The following is a 26,845-nucleotide window of genomic DNA, read 5'->3' on the forward strand; positions in this document are numbered from 1 at the left end:
TACAATATTCTAACTTATTGTAAAGATACAAAGAACAGGGATACAACAATGCTAACTTCCTATGAAGTTTAAGAGGCAATCATGTAAAGCTTTCATGCAACAGATTAGGATTTTCATTATATGTACTTGTTTCAGCTGGGATCAAGTTAATCTTTTTCACAGTGGCTCCTAGGTAGCTGTGTTTAACATTTGTGAGTAAAAGTGTTGATTAATATACCAATATTTTAGCTATTGCTGAATGGTGCTTGACACACGGCCAAGGCGTTTGCTGTTCCTCATTCTGCCCTGAGGGCACAGAGGTTGGAGGTGCACAAGAAGTTGGGAGGGGACACAGCCGGGACAGCTGACCCCAACTGATCAAAGAGATATGCAATATTACATGACAGTGTGCTCAGCAGTAAAAGCTGAGGGAAGGAGACATTCAGAGTCAAGGTGCTTGTCCTCCCAAGTAACCACGGCACGTGATGGACATGGTCGAACACCCGCCTACCCATGGGAAGTGGTGACTGAATTCCTTGTTTTGCTTTACTTGCATGTGCAGCTTTTGCTTTGTTTATCTCCACTCCTAAGTTCTCACTTTTACCCTTTTGATTGACTCCTTCTTCAGGCTTAGCATCATAGACTTCCCATTCTACCCAATGGAAGGCAAATTGCAAGTCACAAGTACTTAGTACTACCTGGCCACAGAACAAAACATGAAGTACTGTAATACATCAGAAGAGCCTTTCCAGGGAAACAAAAGTCTTTCCAAAAGTGATACTGAGAGTGATGTATATAGCAATTGTTCAATTTAAGTCACCATCAGTTTGTCTGTTCCTAGCAATTCATTTTGGTATCTTGAACTCAATCATAACTGATTACAAAAAATGTAAAACACAAGGTGTAATTTAATGAATCTTCAATTTATTAAATTGTCACAAGAGGACTCAAGGAACTTGACACACAGAACTGGCCTGGCAAAAAAAAAGCCAGGAATTTACAACAATTTGCTCCTCTTCCTGGAAACAGCAGGTTCTCAACAATTAAATAAAACCCTGAACCTGCAGCAGTTATGGTTTCTTGAGCTCTGTCCTAGAAACGCAGCATCCTTCTCTCACATACAACTACAGTCTTCTTCCATCAATTTGCTGAAGCTGATTTCACCTTGCCTTTTTCCAAAGCTTCATGATGCACTGTTAGGTTACAAAATGACAAAGTCACCCATTTCAGACACTCAGCATAATTGTGCTTGTAATGTTGTTATAAAGGGCTCTATGCCCTTCAAAAGGCATGGAGGGAAAGATTCAAATCCTCACAAGACATGATGTATTAATCTAACAAATATTTCAGCATCTGAAATGCTGAATATTTCAGCATTCTAGAGGGTGACGCTGTAAACATTGATACGGAGCATAATTAAAGCATATTTTTGAGCTTGTCTTGAAAGAAATAGGACTAGTCCATGCACAGCAAAAATACCACTGTGGTAGCTCATTTTGCTATCACAGTCTGAGCTATTTCAGTAACTAACCTGCAACATTTTATTTGTCATCACACGTTAAAGATATTCTGACCTTAATACTTCGAAAAACAGTAGTACCCTATTGCCTTTTGTAATTTTAAATACATAATCCATTTTTTAATCTTTTGTCTACAAACACATAGACACTTCCAGCTTTGCTGCATGATTAACATGAAATTTGGCCAGAATAATAGGAAGGAATATCTCTACAGTGAGCACATCACCATGCCAACAAAGAGTAGGTAAGCCAGGAGCTCACTCCCTCATCTTATCATTGTAACTCACATCAAAGCTGTTTTAACTGGAAGTGCAATTAACAGAAAAATGATCTTTTTTAGCTTTTGAAATCTCATTCCCATGAATGATGGTTGTTAAATACTAAAAAAGCCTTTAACACATTCGCAAGGTTTTTTGTGTTAAACAGTAAGACATTTCTGTTTTCAACAGAAAAGGTATAACTCAAGAGCTACTTAAAGAACCATTAACAGCAACGTTGAAAGATGAGAAATTTGGCTTTTAAATATGTTCCAAAGCCTTAAATTGTCTGGACAGTTGTGGCTATATTACTAACGTGGTTAAAAAAGTTCCACCCTTCCACATGAACTTTAGGTACATTTCACTGTCAGCAATATAATCAAACCCCATGGGCACAAATGATCAGGAATAATGGATGTGTACCTATGTCATAGTCTGCCCACTCTCCCCTGTAAGCAGCTGAAAGAAGTCAGAAGTAATCATTCCTTTGGCTAACTCTTACCAACTTGGATTATTCCAAATATATCTTTTTTTTAATCAGTTACCCTATGACTGATGAGCAATAGTGATGAAAAAAGCTATTCTCAAATACATCCAATAATTTCTTTCCTTGGCAAGATTCAGCATATTTCGTATTTTATGCTGCACTATTTCACAAAGCACACAACTTCATTTTGAATGAAATTATCTCAGTGAATAAAACTAATAGAAAAGTTAATCTTGCAATAATGAAATTGTAACACTTGAGAACAAGGAATCAATCTTCCAGATGTCACAAAAGCACTTGTTAATATCACTAATGTTTAATATCCATGTTCATAATGGTATCATAATTCATTATTTAACATACTTTCAGAATTTGCTCAAGCTCACTACAAGCCAAAGGCTTCACTCTCAACTGAACTGAAGAATACAATGCAATGATTAGTACGTCTCAGATTTTGTTCTCCTACTGATAACCTATCATATACTTCTGTACCTGGGAACATTAGCTACTGTTCCTCAGTTTCATGGCTTTAAAGATTTAAAACAAAACAGAAGCAGCAACTTTAGGTTGTTAACACAGTATCCTTTCCAAGACATCATATTAAAAGTTAATGACTCCCGCCTAGGATGACAGAGGGCTACTGCTGCCAAACGAGATAGAAATAAACACATCCAACATATCACCATTAAATTTCACTTCTAAATCACTTATGATTTTTTTTTCCTCTTTTGTGACAAGACTCCTTTCCCTTGGAGCTCCAGCAAGAACACTGATTATCACAGAGGAATAAAACCAAAGGTAAGCATGGATGATTTTTTTCATTGCTCCTTTGAAAACAGTTTTTCAAATGTAGATGAGTGGCCTGCTTCTGCTTTCAGAAACACAGTGAAACTTTCTATGAATGAAACAATTTTGCTGTAACCAAATACAAGATGCCAAAAAAATTACACACATATCCTAACATCTGCAAGATGAAGAGCTGAGAACACTACTACTTTTAAAGCTACCTAGATGCTCTTGGACATGTTTATAACAAAGCCAGTGAAAAGTGGTCCTCATATTCATAGGTACTAAAACCAAACACTATGATTTTTACTCCAGCAAATGTTTCTGCAAAATAAAAACAGAGAGAGACTATTTTTTATATAAAGCATGCCTAGGGCCCCAGAGAGAGAACTTCTCCCACTCGGAGAACCCATGAGGAGTATCATGGGGAAAAAATACTGATAAGCTGTTTTCAATGAGAAAATTAGCTGAACCACTGTTTTCTATACAGTCTTAACGTGATTGTAAGAGGCTATTAGATTTGTAGCTCTTAGTGTATAAGCATGTTAATTTAATGTGTCCAATCTACAGATTAAGAAGATAAGAGCACCGAAACAGTTCAATCAGATAGGAAACAACATATAAATACTTATGGGAAAACACGTGGAGTTTGCAAGCCCTTATTTTTCCTTGCTGGAAAACATAAAATCAAATGCATTATTTTACAAACATTGTTTTATTTCTCTGTAATCTAGTGTCAATAAAAATATCTCAAAATATAATTCTACAGCCAAATAGCATATATAAAACATAAAAGAGTTTTAAACGTTCTCATCCCATTTTTTTTTCATCATCATCTTGCATAACTAGTTACTTTCATGGGAGAAACTGGACTTGGGGAAAAAAACCCACCCAAACCAAGAGACTTAAAATGATTCTTATTGTATTTTGCTATATTTTGATTGAACTTACTGAACTGCTTGGGGGAACTATTCTGGGAGACTGATGAGTGGTCCTTTTTTTACAAAAACTTTTTATGGCATTATTACATTGACACTGAACTAAAAAGTAAAGAAAGTCAGCAGATATTTTAATCTGAGTATTGATTTTTGAGGACAAAAGGTAGAGGATAAGATCAGTTATTTTCATACATACATATGGTATGTTATATTTCTATAACTGTAAATACACCGTTTTAGTAGAAAAAGTATATATTTTTAAATAACACTGATATAATATATTAGTAGCATTATTTATTTTACTGCAAGCCTTATGATATTTGGTGGGTTTACTTTCTGCCTTAAATTTCAGAGATATTTCCCTTTATAACAGACATTTTATATTAAGTCCCCTTCATATTCTAGCAAATACTTAAAATAAAGGTGAATTCTCCCCTCTAGTCAGGGAAATGCTGCCTGTGTACCACAACTTCAAGCTGACACTCCCCCTTCCTTGTAATATTAACCATTAGGGCTATGATAAGAAACTGTAATGCTCCTTGGTGAGATGTCATCCTCTGCGTAAATCACATCTTATCATGACTGGGAAGGAACAAAAAAGTAACTCAGATCCATTGATTCTTGTTTGAGGAGACCAGAAAAGAACTGTAACAACTCAGCTGAAAGTACAGTCTAAATTTGAGAGTTAATGGGGAGGAAGGTGTTTTAGGTTTTCAAATATGCAGTGAGTATATAAGAATACAAGCAAGTAACATGTAAAATCACTTCTGCTGCCACACTTCCATGCTTTTATAAGAAGCAGTTGGTTTGATACAGTGCCAATATTTTAACTTCTAAAAATCCCCTAATGTATTATAGGTTGTAGTATTACTATTAAAGTATTTAGAGCAACAATTGCAGAGTCAGTCAACATCTGTTTCAGGAAGCTAAACTCTTTACAACTCAAAACAAAAAGTGAAGGAAAGAACATACTTCCTAAACCTAAACTGGGCCTATGTCACATGCAGAGCTGCTTCTTTCAATTGGGGGAGGTGTCTTTTAGGAAAAAAAGGAAAGAAAAATTTTCTTTTAAGAAGAAAAAGGCAAATAGCTCTGCAAGATACATAATGGTTTAAGCATTCAAATTAACAATACATTAAAAATAAAAATCTTACAAATCTCCATATCAGCTCATTGCAAAAAAGCAACAGTGGTTTCTGAATGGCAAACAATAACAAACTAAAAAGTAGCATCATGACAACACTCCAGAAAGTCTTGTGAATTAGTATGTTACTACTGTGTAACAAATTTGTGTAATTCATGTACATTAAGAACACAATTACTAAATTTACACAGTTTACTCCTACAGTCCTTTTTCAGCAATAAACTCGGTGTCATAGCAGCTCTGAAAGTGCAGAATCAGAGATAATGAAGCAAGTTACAGAGACATTCTTCCTACCCTATAAATCAATTAAACCGTTATATTTGCATATAAATGTTATCTACTTACCTCTTAATCATCACCTACAGAAAATAAATATTAGTACCAACAGGAAGAAAATGTCCTGCTCTCTTCCAACAATCTGTCCTACAACCATCTATATTTACCACTTACCATAATTCCTCCCATACATTTTCATACAACACTCATAAATTTGTCATAACAGTAATCACTTCTGAAATTTTCCACTCTTGTATTGACAAGTACAGTTTACCTTCCACTTTACACAAATAATACAATCCATTTTACTGTTTCTAACTAATACAGACACAGACAAATCTAATGCTCAAAAATAAACTTACTGTGTGGCTTTAACAATGTCCCAAGTGCTGTAATCATCGATGTGGCTTTTCCGTCCAAGAGATTCACTATATCCGTGGTTGTAATGGCTTTGAGGTTTTAATTCCTAAAAAAGACAAACTTGCTTTTAGAACACCCAACCAGCAAGTTTCTCAGGAAAAAAAAAAATTATAAGCAAAACTAAAGCTACCTAAACATGAGGATGGTACATTTCTACATTTTGGAAAGCAGGTTGCCACATTTCCCAGTGTAGAATTGAAATACTTTACAGAGAACACAACTTGTAATTGCAGAGGTCTGTCAAATCCTGGACTAAGGTAACTTTATAGAATGTTAACAAAATGTAACAGCAATTTTCTTTGGTTGGTTTTGGGTATGGTTTTTTTGTTTTGCTTTACTTTGCTTTTATAAATAAAACATAGCATGGCTAAAAAACCTATTTGCCATAAACTGACAAAGTCTCACTCTGTTTCTACAAATAAATGTTGTATTTCAAATAGCATAGTCAAATACCTTCTATAAAAAAGTAACTGGGAATGATTAATAACACTGACTAAAATCTACTGATGCTTTATTGATTCTTCAGTTCCAGCCCAAGCTTCAGAGGTTATCTGTGTATGTTTAACCTACAGGCCTCAGAAATAAATGGCATGACCATGACACGTTCTTCACCAGATACAACTCCTCGCCTTAATTCCATTGATGAAGGGCAACACTTCTAGGTTCAATGTTTCCCTTGTGGAATCCATATTCAAACACTGTATTGATAGATCACTAGGGCAGCAACACACCACTTTTCTCTACAAAATTCCTGCATGTGAAAGCTCTTCAAGCTGAAACTGAATGATGAATTTTATGCAGCTTCTGGACAATTTTCGATTTGTTACACATACTGTAGCTGATTGCCTCTTTGTATTAGCCATGCAACTCAGCATAGCTACACAAAATGTGAAAACGTGCATGAATAAACAAGAAAAGTAGTAAGCTTTCTGGGAATTCTAAAAATTAGTTTCAACTGGTTTCATTAAAATGTATTATTTACTTTCAGTCAGTTTTCCCCAACATATCCTTCCAGTAACAAATTTTTTTTTCTTTACTCTAAACGTGGAAACACTTTTAAACACCTTATGAAAGGTGTTTAATTAAATGATTCCAACTTCTTCTCAGTTACTGAAATGAGTGATCAACTTGTTCGTTATTGTACTAGACAGACTTTTAATTTTTTTTTTAATAAAGATAAATGAGTTAAGACAATGATCACGTAGTGCACCTAACCTTAACAAGGATTCACAGTCACAAATCCCCACCACTACCTCTCCCAAGAGGTGTACGCTGAACTGATACCTTAAGTGACTAAGATATATTAGGGCTAGGGAGACTTCCTATTGCCAAGATGAGCAGGCCTCCCTATCTCTCACGTTCTCTCAGCTGTGCAGTAATTTCTGCAAAAGGAATTGTTGGTCACAATGAGCTGTAACTTCTTAATGAGCCCAGTTGTGGCTAATCAGCCAAAGTGTTTTCTTCCTTCCCGGGAAAACGTTAACCAGCTCTCTGTTGACTGGATGGGAGCTTAAGGGAACTGCTCTCTGACTCTCAATCCAGACATTACTCATCTTGGCTGTATAAATACAATGCCTCCTGGTAGCTGGATACTGGAAATCAAATCTGTCATTACAAAGTTTTATCATTAAAGTTATTTTAAAATAAGTATCTCTACCCTAAAATTATTACATACATTATCTATGTCTTTTAGACATAGAAGAAGACTTAAGTCCAAAAACCACATTTTAAATATTTCCAGATTTCAACACCCTGAAGTACTTCTTTGGCAGAAGTCTAAAAGCTTTGGATACCACTTATAATCTCAGAGTAAACTATCAAGAAGTTAGTCTAATTGCAAATCTGAAAACTCTCAGTAATTACTTAAAAACTGAGTAACTTCAGTAGATCACATTTGTAGTGGTTACATACAATATACCTATTTCAGACAGGAGGAAAAAAAAAATCTAAGTATGAGACATTCTACTGCATTAAGTATATTTTGTGGTACTGAATTTATATAGTAATTTATATAGTTAGAAAAATTATGAAATTTTATACACTAAAAAAATCTTTCAAGAAATTCAACCATTTAGGACTTTAAAACTAGAACACAGTAACACTGACAACTAATGTAACAAAAGTCTTCATTTTGAAAAGAGATTTATTCTCATGCATGACTTTTCTTCAGAAAAGCAAATTTTTCCATTTCACACAGTACCTAAGTGATTGCCAGATTATATCTTTCCTTGACCACATCATTATTCTGTGTCACTTAATTTTCTTTCCAAGCCTGAAAAACTAACTAGATGAACCAATTAAGCATTGCCAGCCCAGCAGAAAGGTTGCTCTGTTGCCATCTCTACAGGAGAGACAACCTAAAAATGTAACAGGGCATCTGCCGCCGTCCAATTGTCTCCTACAATTCAGAAACACAGCTTCACTTTGTTTTGAAGAACAACAGCTTATCCAAATCTTTTTTTCCCCAGCTACTAGATAGGCCAGAGCGTTATTCTGAGTACAGGATGCTGGAAAAGATACCAGACATCATTACAATTAAAAAAAAAAAAAGAAAGTATAAGAGAAAGCTAAATTCATTATTTTGTCCCACATCATTTCCTCTTTTCAAAAGCAGGATTTAGATATCTCTGTTAACCCATTATTACACCACACAACTGCAGCAGGATTTTATATATCCAATTGTAATCCTCAGACCATGAAAAGCTAAAGGATAAGTAGGCAGAGACCAGAACAAAAAAAATTCACTGTTCTGGAGCATCTTGATGAGGAGACAGTAGTTTGATGTATTTCTTAGCCTTCCACAGCTACTGGGAGGGGGAAAAGTCTCTCTTCTTATCTAATAATTATTAAAAGCAAACTGAGAAACTTGGGCTATTTTTCAGCCAGGTATTACTGTACCAGAGAACACTATTTTTCTTAAACTGCATTTTCCTGACCACTTCAAGCATGCAAATCAGGTTTCTGTTCCCTTGAGCCTGCACTAGCCAGTCAAGAGAACATTTCCTGGTAGTGTAAATTTATGTCAGCCTAGAGTGATCACGAAATCACAGCCTTATGATACTAATGTTTTCATAAAAAGATTTATGGGAATACAACAAAACCTCACATTTTAACTATTAACCATGTAAATTCAAAAAAGTGAGAGAGTATATTCCTTACCTCCTCCTACACCATATCTTCTACTTTTCTAATGACTTAAAGTTAATGACAGTACCCCTAACTTGAAAAAATATATCATTTTTAATTTCCTTTTGTACTGATAGTGTCTCTGAAATACTGTTTTTAACAAAATTTGAATGTTTCAGTATACATTAATGCAAAATAGCTGAAGTGATAAAAAAGTTAGATTTGAGGCAATGGCAGGTGATGCATGACATGACTAAGCAAAAAGCAGTTCTCCTTCTTTCCCTCAGACATACATGAGCAGCTACAATCCATTTGTTTAATATAAAGACTCACAACAAATATGAAGTGAACCCGATGTTTCATGATTTACTAAGAGAGTTGAGTTCATATTTTACATTTAAGAATAGTTGAAACAATTCCTAAAATTCTGAAATGTGTATGAGCTTCACATTCTCCAACATCATACCACAAAATTCTTCTATGCTGTAATGTGAACTGTGGAAAAAAGAATAACTTCAGATGTGCCTGAAAAGAAGATGCAAACTCCGCTCATTTTGGAAGTAAATCTTTTAGGACAAATCACAGGAAAGCCTATAAAATCTGAATTCTCATCCAGTACAGTCAGGTCTCTGCAGCCTGGACACAGACTCCCAATCTTAGACTAAAAATTTATCACTCAGTATTATCGAAGCAACTTGGCAGTTGCATGTTGGCTCATAGCAGAATGCTGGCTTCTGTAAGTGCCATTACACTGTGTTTAACTCTTACCTGGCATTATAAGTGCCTGGTTGATGACTGTGATCTGCAGAGTAGCTTCTGAGTTATTAAGTCAAAAAGCTGCCAGGAATCAAGAGAAAAGAGAACCTGGATTTTGTGAATCACAGTAATACTTGACTCACCCCGTGACAGGTGATTTGATCAAGGCAGTGCAAATAATGCTGTTACACACTACACTTGGCTGACAAGGGAAAAATGAAAGAAGCAAGGCAGCAGTTAGGAACTGCAAATCCTGGGCAGGGCTAGGACACAGTACTATAAATGCAGAAAAGTAATTTCTTCTAGTTATTCTAGACAGAATTATTTAGAAAGAAATAATCAAATACTGACATTAACAGAATGTAATCTGGGTTTTCACCATTTTAACTGGGCAAGTTACCAGGAACAGGAAATCAACTGATAGCCTCAAGTACGAGACCATTAGAAGACCTACAAGGAGCGAATGCAAGCCAGCTACCTGCTCAGGGTGTTATCACTGTGTCTACCAAACACAGCTAGCAAATTCTCTCCTTGAACCTCGAGCTTTTGATTTCACAGTCCGTATCAGTCTTAGGCAATTCTCAGAACACTTTGGTTATTTATGTCTCTGCTTAGAAAGCCTACTAGTTTGATTAAATATTAACTTTGTAGGAAACCAAAACTACTGCATTCAACACTTAAGCTTCCCAAATGTCATGGCTTGTGATATACTTAGTCAACAGAACTCGATCACCAGAATTAGCCATCTTTGCTTTTACAGTGGCTATATATACCCACTAATGGAAAAAATGGAAATAATCAGACTTCAAATTACTTCAACCAAACTAGTATAATCTTATGACTGACATGTATTTGGTCCTATCAGTAAAGTCACTTCCAAATGAAGTGCAAAGCTCTTAGTTACTCAATGAACAGCACTGAAAGTCAAAAGCACATTCCTAAAACTCATAAGAAGTCCTTTTAAAAGAAAAAAAATCCTACAATTGAAACCCATGTTTTCTAATACTTATACTAGAGACAAATAAATGTTTTCTGAAGCATCTGTTGTTCAAATGAGAAAAGAGTAAATGTAAACTCTTCTTTGTATCTGCCCAGCCAGCGGTCAAGCTTTGCCCTGTGGCTCTGCAGATAGTTGAAAAGAAAGAATCAGAAAAGGGGAGTATCATGATTGTTTCATTTGACTACACTACACTGTTACAAACATTATCAGAAAGGAGAGGAGATTTTCAAATGCCATTATGGAAAGTAATTAGTCTCTGGGACTATAACAGTATATTTAAACCATTAAGTTTGCAAGAAGGACTCAGCAGTAAGACAAGCCAACATTTAAAAAGTGAAAAAGCTAAGCCTAAATATGCAAGGATGTCAACTCAATTACTTAATAAAACTTGTATAGACACCAAAATTCCAAATGCTTGCACATTATAGGCCACGTAAAAGACATGGCTTAGAACAAAACCACATCAAAGCTTAAGAACTAGCAAATATTTAACGTTTCTAACACATTCTTTGGCAAGTTCTCTATTTTTAAACGTTTAGCATAGCAATTTAAAAGACTGCCATTTAAAAAGCTGAGGATGTTAAACACAATCTCTTTTTATATGCATTGCTACCAAATAAAATGGTTTCAACGCAGGCACAACCATCACTGCTGCCATAGCACACGCAGGCACATCCCTAAGCCAGCAGCAGGCTGCCCGAACAGAGTTGAGTGCCCAGGCATCACACAGCCTGTACTGCCCCAGCAGGATCAACTGCAGTGGGGATACACCAGGGGGGAGTTTGCCCAACGTCAGTCATTCTGAATCTGCAGCTAAGCTAGAAAGAAATCACAAGTACGACATTCAGACAGCATCTCTTTCTGGAGTTTAACAGAAAATTAAATCAGACAAAATAGGGATTACTTCCTAGAACCTGCTGGACAGAAGATAAAGCCCAACGCTATCCTATGCTAACCTAGATTACCTGCCCCCCCAGTATTAAAGGAACAGAAATAAACATAAAAAGGTGAAAAATAATGATTTTAGACTTTTTAAGTTCTCACCTAAGAGAATGAACCTCCTCTAAATTCATATGCCCTCACAAAAATTTTAGGAAAATACTTAAAATTCTTGAAAATATTGACTTTCTTTAAACATACGATACGACAGATTGATAATACAGTAACGACATAATATTTTGAGCCTAGAATATAAACCACATTCACAAACGGCTTCAACAGCATTCCCAAGTGTTAAAATATTTTTCCTCTTATGATGAAAATATTTATTCCAGGAAAATTCAATTTTTCAATGATCATCCACTGTTAAAAAACACTAACAGCTAATTAAAGGATGAAAAATTAATTGAAACCCAAGCACATTTGTTCTTCACTATTTTGGTCTTTAGTGACAATGGCTCTTCCCCAGCTGAAAGTCAGGAAAACTCAGCAGAAGGTAGCAGAGCAGAGCCTGATTTCACTGATTTACAATAAGCAGGCTGCAAACACTAAATCTCTACTTATTTCATTCTGTTTCAAGGAGACATGTCCAAGCATGACTTGAGCCAAATTAGCGGTTTACCATTACCAGAAGAGAAAGGTCATTTCTCTGCCCACTCTCCCCCACTGCTCTTGGCTCCTGCTCCTGCTGCCTGACTCAAGCCAGGTTTGGTGCTCAGAGCTGTCATCACACTGTGCCCACTCAATTCATTACGGTGAGGGGGCAGGGGGGATCAACAAGAAACAGAAAAAACTCAACCTTTTACTAGGACAGCAAGTTGAATCTGTTTCGCCTGTGAAAACACAGGTTCCAGAGCCACTGACAGAGGGAAAGCAAGTAAACAGAAGGTAGCAGGAACTTTTTGGCAGCTGTTAATTGTTAATTTGACTAAGTAATCATGGAACAACACATTCCAGCTTTTAAATATTCAAGGAAGTCAGGCTGACAGGCTGAAGAAAATTATTCTACTTAGAAACTGCTTGAGTTGGTTGGCTTAGAAGGTTGCAAGAAAGACAGATTTTGCTTATTTATAAGAATCAAATTTGGTTCTCCAATTACTACAAAGGGTCACTTCTAGATGAGCTTCCCACTTCGGTGACTATCCCTTGACAGTGCTGTATTCACTCTTACGCATCTGTGACTAGTTTGTCATCACTCATTAGCCACAAAATGTGCAGACTGTTTGCACAGATGCACAAGTAATGCAGTGTAGAAAAAAAAAGAACCACAAAAGAGTGAGAATAATGTTTTAAAGAAAAAAAAAAAAGGTGTTTTGGAAAAAAGAAACAACACAAAGAAAAGGAAACCTCCTCTGCCAAACAGGACCAATAAGATGCAGAAAGAGAAGATACAGCAAAACATGAAATATAACTCCAAAGGAAAAAAGACAAAGTGCAGGGGAGAAAGGGGGGAAAAATAAGTGTTAATTTTTGAAGGTATGCTAATACCAGCATTCCCAATCAATCCTCCTCATAACCAAATGCACAAATAAAGTTATGCTCATTTCCCCATAATACTCAAAGCTTTTAATCTTTTCTAATAAAAAAGCCTAAATTAAATAAGATTAAGGAAAATTCTGAGAATAGTATTCTCAGAAAAAAATTAAGAAGTTTAATGCATTAAAGAACAAGATGACTAAGACTGAATTATTCTGAGAGAGCAATTTTATAATTCACAATTATATATAGCAGGAGGATATGAATAGGTCAATATGCCTGCTTGGACATAAAGAAGGGAGGAAAAAACTGCTGCTTACAGCTGCTACACATGGCTCTGGTAGCATTAACAGATGGCCAGGACTGCTTTTCCTTTAACGTTATGCAATATCACTGCAAGGAAGCGACACCATGATCAAAATCAGACACTTAAATTCTGAATGGTGACCAAGATAATTGAGACTTAAAGAGAAAATACTATGAAGTTTTAAAATAAAAACTTAGCAACAAAAGCATTACTTTCTATAAAATATTGCATACTATTGCCTCTGTTTCTTAATAGAAACAAAGTAAATTCTTTTTTAATTGATGACGACACTATTTTAATATCTGGCTGCAGTCAAAAGAATCATAATAAAACTGGAAGTGACTGCAACTATTTCATGGAAGCTAAATAATAAAATAATCCTCATGCATGTGTGTTACATTTAGCAGGGACTACTGGAGGTTAGTATTAAAGAATTCCTTCCCCCATATTTGGGTGTTCAATTTCCCTGTTTGTCATTTACTACAATAGAATGCTTTTTAGTTTGCTCTCCCCATCCTCCTCCTACTTTTAAAAAGGTGCAAGAATCTATACAGATAAATTTATATATAGTTATTTACACATTATAAACACCCACGTTCATTTATATACACATAAAGACTAGTCATTCATGAACTAGCATTAATAGAAAAATGCTCAAACCAATTAATCACAAAGAAAAGAGAAATACTGTTGTTATTTTAACATTTTTAATGAAAGATCCTCTTCTGAAGTTTATGATCACTTTCCTGCCCCTACCCCTTCACCTAATCTGCAACACAGAGAGTCACAGAAACAGAGGTGAAAATGATCATGTCTTCATTTTGGAGAGAATCCCATTTAATTCTTTACAGGCATAAGAAGAATAGCTTTTCCTTCTCTAGAAACTGTTTTCTCCCTACATTTACTGCTGTAACAGCTAATCTGTCTAGCTGTTGGCTGTCATCAAGTGGGAGTAGTCTGATCCTTCTCATACTCACATGAAGCCCTAGCCAACGAAAGAGGAATTCTGTATTGCCATGTGGGTTCATCCATTTGAGGAGCCAAAGCGTTCAGCATCTCTGAGTTCCTAAGATTGTCTGAACTGGAATGATTCATACACACCTTCACTGTAGCTAATACATCCTAGAAGACTTCCACCTAAACCAGATTACATTCTCCATGAGGAAAAAAAGCGTGCAATTCTGCTTTTTCTTTCTAACTGCTCAAATTATGCCTTTTTTTTTTTAAAGTTCAGTGTCTGATTTGCAAATATATACCATCAGACTTGCCTTACTTTGACCCATACAATTTCTGCTAGGATTCTCCCTGCCCCCATCACAGCATTAAATTACACAAAATGAGTATGACATGACAAAATAAACTTCCATTCAATGGTAATTTTGTCACTGCTTTCAATTACATTTGCCATTTTGCTGCAAAGTCTGTTTGGTTTACCTCCCAAACTTTTGGTCTACCTGCATGGTTTCTTGACATGCTAAAAGATGCATTTATGAACATCCCTGGCAAAGCTAATTATAGAATACATAAACTATGGGAAAAAACCTGCACCTAATACTCAGATTTTTTTTTCAAAGCAAGCTACAGTAAAAATTGACAATGCCTTCTTTAAAAAGCAGCAAAAGAGACTAATAAAAGCCCCATTTCAAACACCATAAAGTGGTTCCTTTTGCTGACACACTGTTCCACCCACAAGCAAGTCAGCCATCACACAGAGAGCATAATCCCACTCTCCAACATAGATTTAATTTTTTACATAACGAGTTAGAGATGCTCAACCAAGAGCCCTTAATCCAACCACTCTATGCAGAGGTCAGAGCTCATGTGATTTAAAGCACAGCTGGTAATGAGTAAGTTTTGTTTCTTCAAAACAACTATCCACAAACAACCACTTTCTAGTCATTTCCTTACAGATGCTCCTAAATTGAACAGTGTTGTACTTCAGGAAGCCACAGCTTCACAAATAGACTTTTTGGAAAGCCTTGTATTTGCACACATAGCATCACCAGCAAGTGTTATTTAAAACGGCTGCGTTTACTACCATTTGTAAAGGTTAAAAAAATTAAAAGTTTAAAATACTATGGTTTGAAGCTCACTTTAAAGCTTTCATTCAGTCAGCAACTTACATTAACACATACATGTTTTTGGCTTTCTTTTAAAGGAATGTTGCATTGTGTTCTCAGGATTTCAGCAGAAATGAAACTTTTTCCAACTGAAAGTTTGCAGATCACTCAACACACACACACAAAAAAAAAATCCCTGAGAGACTTAGCACAAGTAGTCAGTCATGAGATTAATGTAAAACTAATTTCATATTTCACTCTTGAAAAGCGCTAAACTTAAAAAATGCACTCAGCTAGAAAAACCAGTCCTCTTTTTAAAATTCACAAAAAAGGATATTCTGAATATTCTTTTTCAAAAATCAAGACTTTTCATTCAATTTTCAAACCTACTAGCATCACAACAGTAGAAAGATTAAATCAAGAATTTGAGCACTGGCAAGTGCACATGACAGAACGAGCAGTCAGCCTAGCTATGGATGCTCTTTTCTCCTTGGTAGATACAGAGAAAAAGTTACTGCAAGTTGTGCATAATCATTATAAAAAATTTCAATTCACCATTCCCCACCACAACCTTGAAGCAGCAAATGGAGCTTCAAATCAACAGCCAGCAAAGCAAACTCCCATTACCACTTACAATAAACACTGGCTGGTTTACCCACTTCAACTAGGAAGTGCATGAAAGGTGCTTCTAGACATGCTAAGAGTCAATCTTCTGCAGCAAATGAGACGGTGTAGTATAAATTCATGGTCTGACAATTAAGAACACTCCTATTCTATCCAACTCCTTGCCTTCTAAACCAGTCCTGCCAGCTCACCATCTACCTTCTGTTAGTACTGTAGTGGACATGATTCTACCACGAGTAGTTTTAGTGAACTGGTAAAAAGTTATTCACAGGGTTTTTTTACTGGATGCATTTTCTATTGATTTACTTCCCTGAACTGGTTCATCCTGGGACCAGATAAGCATCACTGGCAGATGAGTGCAGCTGGAAGCATTTAAAGGTAGGTTTCACAATCAGCTTAAGACAAGCTAAAACTGACCTGCCATTAGCCAGGTGGTCACACTCATGGGCCCAGCTGTACCTCCTCCATTAACTCTTACTAGTTCTCACAACAGCACAGTAATGGTTCCAGTTAGATCAGGTCACAGACTCAGGACGTAAGTACCTCCCCAATTCACCTACCGGCCACACAATTGCAGGAAGGGGCTAGGGCTGTGCCTGGGTTCCACCAGGGCTTAAACCCAATCATAAAAATCACATCCCTCAGAGCCAGCAAATACAAGTGTTTTCAAAGCACACTGTGATGTCCTCTCTCTCTTGCTACTGTGCTTCCTCCTTCTTAGTCATCTTACCCTGATCTTGAGCAGCTTTCCAACCTCTGACCACAGCATTCCCACTACTCTCATTTTTGGTGCCTCCCCCCTTACAGCTACAATTAAGAAAACCCTTCTACAGACCTCAGGGCGTCCTAAAACTGTAGGAAGAAATCACTAGATTTCAAAATTGCACAAGACAAATTGTTGTTCAATGTTACACCACATACTGGGCATGACAGACCCAAGGCTTCAATTCAGCCACACTCCCTCTGATTCAGAAAAAGCCTTCTGCTTTGCTCTACAGTCTCATTTGTCATAGAGCCCAGTTTTCTCTCAACTACAAGGATACCATGAAAATCAAATCTTTGTTATACTCATAGAGAACAGTGTGCATGCTGAAATATCAATTATTGAGGCTGTTCCTACCTAAACATGTCAGTACCAACGGCAATATTGTTCAATTTTCAAGCAAACAGCAAACATTTTCCTCTTTAATTCCCTAAACCCTCTTCCACATTTATAAAGTCTCATTACTTTTCTGAGCAAACAGGCAAACACAGTGAAACAAATGCTGCTGAAAGACTAATCTTCTGTGAAATCTAAAAGAAATAAAGCCTGTGCTTAACAAGGCTTAACAAGACAAACTGAATCAACACAAATTTGGGTCAAATCAGACATTTATCACTGATGTTTTAAGAGGGTATGTCTCAGAAAGTTAAAAATCAATTACTGCCCAAATCAAAACAAAATATGTAAAAAACCCCCTGTAAATAGTTGAAATCTATTTTAAGTGTTTTACTAGATGCCCAAGAACCCACAATTTTATCATTGAGAAAAAGCCCAGTGGTGAAAAACTGCAGTTTACAAGGGAAGTGAAAACAACTGTAAAAAAAAAAAAACTTATAAAAACAGCAAGAGAAGCATTGACAATGACCATGACAAATTAGAAAAATACCAAAACCTGAAATGCTAGCAAAAGAATACAATACATCCCTATCCCTAGAAGGGCAAGCATCATCCTAGCAACAAAAGAAATTAACAAAAGTTGTGAAGATTACAAAGTAAGAATGATAGAACTATAATAAAAACACCCCCACAAATTTGGAAATGTTCAATAAGTGCAGAACAAAAACAGTCTAGACAAAAAATTTAAATCATATCTTGCTGCCATAACAAAATGCTTTCTAACAGAACAACAAATATTACACTTCTTTAAAATATAGGTTGCTTAGGCCAACCACATAGTCCAAAAGATGTGAATATTTGAATGAACCGAACATGTGAATGAATGGCTTTTCATTACGCCAAAAGAAACTCAAGTCATCTGGATAGAAGACAACATGAATTATGTACGATTAGCATTTTAAGCTGTTGCTGGCTTTTCTAGTTCTTGATACAGAACTGACAAAAAAGCAAATACTAGTAATGTAGTAGACTAGCAAGGACTAATACTATGGCTTCACAGGAAATTAAATCTGGCACTTTCAGTTGATAAAGTAGTAGTAATGGTCAAGCACAGTTAGTGTCCAAAGTGTTTGATTTAGTATTGTCTGATATTTTAATTAAGAAATTAGAATATAAAGAAATTTAATTGGTGTGTGTCACATGTACTAAAACTAGAGGTGAACAAGTTTTATGCTTATGGTTTGTTTTGTGACTGTTATACATACTGTCCTAGTTAAGGATTATGCCGTTCAAAAATATCCTCTTGGTCTTTTCAGTAGCTCCCATTTTTAAAACCTCAGAGAAGTGTTAATATGAAAACACTACTGAGAGGACACTAAGCATTCTTCAGAGCTTGTACCTTAACCCCACCATATTTCATCATTGTCTGCAACCCAGAAGTAAACAGCAGACAGACGTAAATTCTACTGCGGGGGTGGGGAAAGGCGGGGGAGAGCAAGGGAAAGCAGTAATACTGTGTTTCTGATACAATGTTGTGTATCGGTATTCTGATACAACTTGGAGAGGGTTGGGACAGGCCAGACTAAGGTTTTTTAAAAATAAACAAGAGCAAAGTCCTATCTAAAAATGAAGGCCAATCCTAGAAATTATCTCGAAAGGATGGAAAAGACTTGGAGGTGGGTCATTATCTGGGCACAAGTTTCCAGTGTGATGCAGTTCCCAACAAGACCAGTATAAATATATGTATGAGCAATCAGCAATGGCGTGGGTTGGAAGGGACCTTAAAGTTCCAACCTCCCTGCCATGGGCAGGAGCACCAGGCTGGTCAAAGCTCCATCCAGCCTGGCCTTGAAACACTTCTAAGGATGGGGTATCCAGAGGGTGCTTTACTACAGCAACTGTGTGACTGCTACAACAGCGCTCGGTTCTCAAGCTCAGTCCTGCAAGAGCCACTAAAGAGAGAGCAAAGCCATGAAAACACTGAAAGAATACGAGAGACTCAAAAGGGTCATCAGGACTGCAGACTGTAACAGCAGCGTAGGGATCTATTACTGTAGGATTTTATTTTCTTTGATACTTTTAAGTAGTATTCTGGCAAAAAAGATTAAAAAAACCCCTCAGTGCCTGCAATATAAGGTTGGATTAGATCTGCAGTCCTCTCTGGCCTCAATCTCTAAAGCTACCCATGATACACAAAGTAAGGCTCAACCTTCAATATTAAGCATGCTAATTTGTCTGAGACTTCACAGTTCCATTCTCCTTTTTAAATAATATAACAAATGATACCTGATCTTTGAACGAGCTCACAAATGTTAAGACTAATCCCTGGAGTGATCCTGACTAAACGACAGAGTAACTCCTGTACCTGTACATGACAATTAAGAATAATTTGCACTCCAGTACACCTCCAACAATATCTGTGGAACTCCATAGAGAATAGAGTTGGACTGTAAAGTCAGGCCTTTCACTGACATTTTAAACAGAAGAAATTAGAGTCAAAGCTATCTACAATAGGTTTATTTGTTTTCTTCAAACCACCAACAAGGAATACAAGAAGATATCATGCTTCCTAGGTAGTTACAAATTGAACCACAGGGAGAGAAACAAAGATAAAAATGAAGGCTTCCATCTGGAAAAATCCCTGTCAGACAGAGCCCATAACTCTTAAAATTTTCTTCCAACTTTGTAGAAAGACTGTTCTCAGCCAAAACTTTTCTAATGGCAAAAGAGATCTGTAATAACCAATAACTTCAATCTTTCTTAAATATATCCCACACCACTTGACACTGGTGGATGCATTACACTGCAGTGACAAAACAGATCTTCCTCCCCAGTAATAGTTTCTCACCATGTAGGAAGGGACGCAGCCCTCAACAGCTGAAATACCTCTGACAGTTCAGCCCATATTTGGCCACACATATAGAATATCTTCCAAACACAAAGAAGCAATATAAACAAAATCTATTTCCTAAAGATTTCCCCCTTTCCCACCCTTTGGACTTCAGAATAAAACATCCAAGTCTTTCATCACCTACCACAGCACAGTCAGGAAGTCGTTCTTATTTAGAAGGCCCAAGTAATTTAAAGTCAGAAGGCCCACTGGCCTATTAAAATAGTTTAGTCAAAGGATAACAAGCACAAACAGCATGAGTAGAATTCCCCTCCTAAGGCTACACTGCATAAAAGGAAGCAGACTTGCCATTCTGTCACCAGAAACATGAACACCGGGAGAAGGAAACAAACCAACAGGGACTACTTAGTCCAGTGTTACTGTGCCATCCTAGGGTGCTCTGCATGTCTCATAACGGAGCTACCATATCACACTGCAGGGCAGCCAATGCCAGGTCCACACTGAGACCAACATCCACAGGGCTCCCTTTGGTCATCCATGCACTTAACAATCCTGCAGAAGAATTCATGTATGAAATTTCATATGAAAAAGATGGTACATCAATCACAGAATTAGAGTCACTCCAACACAATCTACACTCCTCTGTATTGACATATTTGAGGAGTTATCCATTTGTGGAATTCAAAAACTTGCATTTGGTCCCTAGAAAGACATCCAAACTCAAGAAACATGATCCAGCCCTTGATGAAAACATCAAGAGCTGGATAATCTATCACTGCCCTCCTTTCTTTGTTACAATGATTACTCACCTTCAGCATTTACCACTTGTGGCTTTCAATTTGATCCCATTCAACTTCACTTTCTAGTCATTGGATCTTGTTAAGTATAAACTGAATAAAGCACTAGATCTCAGTAGAAAAATATTCAGATGGGGGGAAATAAGATGCTTCTCACTATTTCAAACAATGTGAACGAGGTTTTTGCAAGCCTTTTACCATAAGGCATTATTATTTTTAACCCTTCATCATTTAACAATGACTTTTAAAGACAAAACTTCATCATTAGCATTACCACAGAGCAAAAAGTCATCTCCTTGTTCCTACATATTTTTAATCAAAGCATTATACTGGGAACTTCTGCTGAACTGATGGTTCATATTTGCATCTACCAGTCAATAAATTTTGGGACAGAATCCCATGCCTATGTTCGCTATCTTCAATGCATTATTTTGAATACAGCTGCACTAAGGTGGACCTTGGTTTACTGGCATAACTTCACATGAATTCCAGACAGTTTTGTACAGTTCTGTCCTCTCTGCTTAGCACCTACCTGTCTTGTTCATCTGCAAGTTTTATTAATGGTAATTTTGACATAACTGCCAAATACTAATGAAAAAATCTGAGTCTAGTAGACTACTTCCTCCAAGACTTCTAGCAACAATGACATCCAGGAATAATCCTTTCTAACAACCAGATGTATCAGCTAACCAGCAGTTCTCCATGCATTTATCACATACTATAAGATCATTCTACAAACATTACATGAGTAATTGATTTTATTTGTTATACTTCACCACTAAAATTATCTTCATAAGCTTTGTTGTTCCACTAGTAATCTTGCAACAATCTTACAACTGGAAGAAAAGAGTGGGACCTACACTCAAAAATTTTGAAAGTAATCTAAATTACTCAGCACAGTAAGTCAACACAAAACAGTAAGAAGCAAGTCTCATAAAAGAAAAAGGCACAGAAAAAATACCTGGAAAAGACAGACAACACAGACAACAGTAGCATGAAACATAAAAAAAAACTGGTGGAAATTTTGATAGCCCTGTAAAAATCAGTTTTAAATGTATAAAAATGTTGGAACTGATTATATGCTCCAATATAACTACTTGCATAAAGACATAGTGATATTTTCTTAAAAAATGGAAATCACTGGGTATCAAGGCCCCTGACCTTCAAAAGTGACTGAACACAGATGCACTTCATTGTTCAGCAGGCAGATCTGTGACAATAATACTCTGCTATGGCACAGAATCCTTAAGTTTTTAAAAGAGCATTTCTGGAGTGTCTGTTAAAACCCGGTCTGTCTCACCACCACCATGAAAAACATCCTTCTCTTTTAAAGCTTATCTGCACAAACAGATTTTAAGGAATAAGGAAACGCCCACTGAAATCCATGTAAACACTACCCTGTGAATAAGGCCTATCCAGAGACTCAGCATTTCTGGAAAAATCAAATAAAATTCCCTCCAAACTAGTTAGACAAGCGATATTTATTGCATATTAAAAGACTCAGGTTGATGTTACAGCACACAATATATATTAACTTCCTTCCCCATCTTTTGTACACACATTCAACTTTATACATCAAGGGAATATTACAAAATTCTACCACATTAACTAGTTAAAATCACCAATTTAAACTACTCAAAGTTAATTTAACAAATACTATTCTTCAATCTTTAAAACACAATGGTTTTCTGACAGTCTGTAGATGCTTTTTATTCCATTTTATACTTTTAGACTAGCCATCTAAAGTTTCTGCAAGTTAAGAACAGTTTCTTTCAAAGAACATCAACATCGCACAGTCTGGATCCTTACTGAAAACTTGTGTCACTTCTGAAAAACATCAGACACTGCTAACAAGGGTATTTCTCCAGTTAGTCTGAAGAAACATGTAGCAAGAGTCGACACGTGTCACTTAAAATAAATCCCCCCCCCAAAAAAAAATCAAGACACTTATTTGGGGCTTATTGCTTTGCTATTTAACAGATGGGTCTATTCTAAAGTCACGAGCACAATTTAGAGAGCTGGAGTGGGTAGGATACACAACCGCACATAGAGTCCCATAGAGCCTCTTCAGTCACCAAATAAACTAAAAGTGTCTTTTAGGATGCTGTTTAAGGAAAAAAGTACCATCTGCTTAGCAAAAACTGGAGCCTAGCATATGCACTTATCTGTTTTGTAGGCTGAAAAATCAATTCTTACAGTCCTTAATGTATCAGATGACAAATCCACACGTAAAAGCTTTTCTAAACTATTTAAAATACATTTCAAAACAATCATACTATTGCTCAAGAATGCACGCATACTGCTGTCAAAGGTGGGCGGCATAACAGAAGGGTAAAAAAAAATGTCACGAAACGACCTCTACATGTTACCTGTAACCATTCTCGCACAGCGAGGCCCATATATTGGCCAAGACAGACCGTTTGCTCTCAAAATAAAGCCACGGTACACGAGATGGACTGGACAGGGCCAGGCCCGACCCGCGGGCCAGTACCAGCCAAAACCAAGGGGAAACATTTATTTCTCCACCTCCGAACCGCCGCCTCCCGGGTTGCCGGGGGCCGGGCACCGAGCGCTGCTGCTCCGGGGCCGGAACCGCGGCACCTCCCAGGGCGGCTCTGCCCCCGCCACCGCCTCGCCCCCGGCCCGGGGCGGGCGGGACCGCCGGGGAGGGCGCACGGGAGGGCCCGCGGCGGACCCTGCCCCGCTTCCTGACACCCGCACCCGCTACCCCGCCTGGCCGCCTCCCCGCCCTGCCCTGCCCTGCCCTGCCCTGCCCACCCCGGCCCGCCGCCGCGCACACCCAGGCCGGCGGCGTGGGACGGCGGCGCACCTCCCGCCCTGCGCGTACCCCGCCCGCCCGCCTCGCCCCGCTGCCCCCCGCGGCGGGGGCGCCGTCCCGGCCGCGCCCTGAGCCCCGCTCCCGCGCCTCAAGCCCGCCTGGCGGGTCGCTCCCACCTCCGGGTGCAGGATGGGGACGCAGCCCGCCTCCTTCTCGTACTCCTCCAGCGGCGCCGCCATCTTCCTGCCAGCCCCGCGCCCGCTGCATGCCGGGTACTGTGCGCGCGCCCGCCGCGCACACGCGCACCCGCGCACCCCCTTCCCCTCACGGCCCGAGATAGCGGAGAGAAATCCGCCTGTTCGTGTGTGTGTGTGTGTGTAAGTGTGTGTGTGTATGTAAGTGTGTGTAAGAGTGTGTGTGTGTGTGTGTGTGTGTGTGTGTGTGTGTGTGTGTGTGTGTGTGTGTGTGTGTGTGTGTATGTAAGAGTGTGTGTGTGTGTGTGTGTGTAAGAGTGTGTGTGTGTGTGTGTGTGTGTGTGTGTGTGTGTGTGTATGTAAGAGTGTGTGTGTGTGTGTGTATGTAAGAGTGTGTGTGTGTATGTAAGAGTGTGTGTGTGTGTGTGTGTGTGTGTATGTAAGAGTGTGTGTGTGTGTGTGTATGTAAGAGTGTGTGTGTGTGTGTATGTATGTACGTGTATGTATGTATGTGTTTGTGTGTGTCTGTGTATATGTGTATGTGTGTGTACATATATGTGTGTGTGTATATGGGTCTGTGTGTGTACGTGTATGTGTTTGTGTATATGTGTGTGTACATATATGTGTTTATGTATATGTGTGTGTACATATATGTGTGTGTGTGTATGTATGGGTCTGTGTGTGTACATATATGTGTTTGTGTATATGTGTGTGTGTATACTAGATATGGTATATGCATATATGTATGTACATACCCCATATATTTGGAGATACCAGTCTCAGTACTCCTGGAATCAATGTTTACTACAGTTTATGTTGGGGAAGACAGCTTAATTAAGTTCATTACAAGTTGGAATGTAAGCGAAAGGAGAGCTCCCATGTACACTTACTGTAGATTTGGTTCCAGGCTAAGCAATGTCTGTCCATTCTTCTTTGGGAATTATCTTCATGCCTGCTAGGTAGCAAAGAGAGCATGGGAAGAAACCCAGAAGGTTTTAATAAGGTTTTTGCTCTCAGATGCAGGAATGTTCGAAACCCCCAAGAGTCCTGAGGATGCCTGGAAGCGATTCCTTCCAATCATTTGTACCTAACTGGGGCACGCTGCTACCCAAACTGGTGGTTTCTTACATCCCAACACACGCAACACTGTCCAGATGGCCGAGTCTCTGCTGCAGATTCAGGGGACAAATTATAAAATAGGTTTGGTTATGTTTAACTGGTCATTTCTGTTCTTACAGGCTGTGTCATGCACATACAGCCAAGATTAGAAATCCCAAAGGTCTTTATTTCAATTTATTTTTTTAATAAATTACATTTTAATAAAAAATGTTTTTGCAATTGCAGAATGTTATCACTGGTTTGACTGCTGCTTTGTATTGCTATATCTATGGTGGTTCCATTAGCCTTTGTGAGAAAGGGACCTTTAGATAATACATTTTGTTGTATCATAATACGTTAAGCTCATAAGCCTAAAACCCTGCAATGATATTCTCTTCATTACTCTTTCCTATCTCATGCAAAATGTAACAGAGGAGCACTAATAAAATCTGACTGCAGCATTATTAAAATGTTAAACCATAAATATCTTTTTTTTGCAGTATATTTAAATTCAAAATTGCCAAGAAGAAGAATGACATAGGATCTAGAAACTGGGGGTGTGAAACAGGTCTCAAAGCACATATTTGAAACCATAAGGACTGAAGTGCTAAAAGAGCAGAACAAGACACAGAGTATACAGGAGAGGATCTTTTTTTAACTGTCTATATTATTAAACGTACTAGGGTTTAGATATAATTTGCAATTTGATTTGCATAAGGAAGAGGGTTTTCAACCCCCTGCAAACCCCAGAAATAGACATCCTATCAATCACGACAGTTCATCACTCCTATTTATAATAAAAGTGTGATAAAATAACCAAAAACCATTATAGTATTTTTACTACACAGATCAGTTTTCCTTGCAAATCTGAAGAATGTATGCTTCATCCCATGGCTCTGAACTACATTGTAAACACATACTCTGACATCTGTCTAGGTATTTATAGCCTGTTCTTCACAGGTCTACACATTTCAAAACCAGTTCTGTTCCCAGATATATCTGTACACAAAATTTTTGCCATAAAACTGAGGCCTTGTCTGTGTATATAGTTCATGTGCAACCTATTATATCCTTCTTAGAACCAAGTGTCCCTTTTACCACCAAGGAACAGCAGAACTAGAATACGGGAATGTGCTAAGGTGTCTCTGCACTAGAGCTTTTCATTCAAAAGCTAGCAGTGGTTCAGAAGTTTAAAACGTTTTCCACACTTCAAGCATTCCCTGCCTTCTCCTAATCTGTAATACAATTACATGGAAACGGTTCTTCACTGTCTTGCTTTGTCATTACAGACAAGTTAACATCAGTGCAGAGTAAGCAAATGGCAGATACAAACCCAGCAATCTGCTACTGTAACAAAGTTTACCCCTATTTTCCACAAATCTAAAAGGTTGTAAGGATAGATGTTTTTCTGGCCTCTACCAGAAAATTCACTATCTGACCTTTAACAATTATTTTACTCCTCTGTGATTTACTTTGCTCATTTGTAAATCAAATACTTTTTCCTCTAAGTCAGGGGAGTACTTTGGGAATTTATTATCATTGCAGAGCAATTTTATCTCTCTGATTAAAGATGCCTTATAAATGTCAGGAATTATTGTTGATCAATGGCAGAAAATGCTCTTCTATGTGATTGCATTGAATGGTCCATAACTGATGTGTGAAGTGCTTTTCATATTGACCAAAGAGTTTTATCCAGTTCTACTTACTAGGCATGCAATAAAGACAGGTCTATAATATTGGTTAAACACCATAACCACTAGAAAGTTATTTTAGGTTCTATTACCACAAAAGGAAAACAATTCACCAGTACCACGGACACAGAGATTTTCTTCCATTACTTTTACTTTACATAAATCAATGTGAAAAGGGGCACAAGGTCTGGATACCTTTTAATTTTCAGATAAGCCAAAAGACAGCCAAACTGGGAAGTAA

The 26,845-nt window shown here is 37.6% G+C and overlaps 1 protein-coding gene across 3 annotated transcripts in view; it reads right to left on the bottom strand.

Moving 5' to 3' along the window:
* ZDHHC17 (zinc finger DHHC-type palmitoyltransferase 17) overlaps positions 1-23,897 on the bottom strand; it is a 69,163-nt gene extending 45,266 nt beyond the window's left edge. The window contains exons 1-2 of one of the 3 annotated variants that reach the window (XR_007905880.1): positions 23,798-23,884; positions 5,750-5,853 (exon numbers count right to left, since the gene is read on the bottom strand). Coding sequence is in view for 2 of the 3 variants with exons in the window: in XM_051795330.1 (XP_051651290.1) it covers positions 5,750-5,853; positions 23,798-23,860 (167 nt within the window). In the remaining variant the exon portion in view is untranslated. Of the gene's footprint in view, positions 1-5,749; positions 5,854-23,211; positions 23,640-23,797 lie in introns of those variants that run through there. The other 2 variants (XM_051795330.1, XM_051795331.1) reach the window with 2 other exon arrangements.
* Positions 23,898-26,845: the final 2,948 nt, after the last annotated feature.

The sequence above is a fragment of the Manacus candei genome, unplaced genomic scaffold (assembly GCF_025592945.1).
Source record: "Manacus candei isolate 608988 ecotype Guabito, Panama unplaced genomic scaffold, ASM2559294v1 h1tg000043l, whole genome shotgun sequence".
NCBI lineage: Eukaryota > Metazoa > Chordata > Aves > Passeriformes > Pipridae > Manacus > Manacus candei.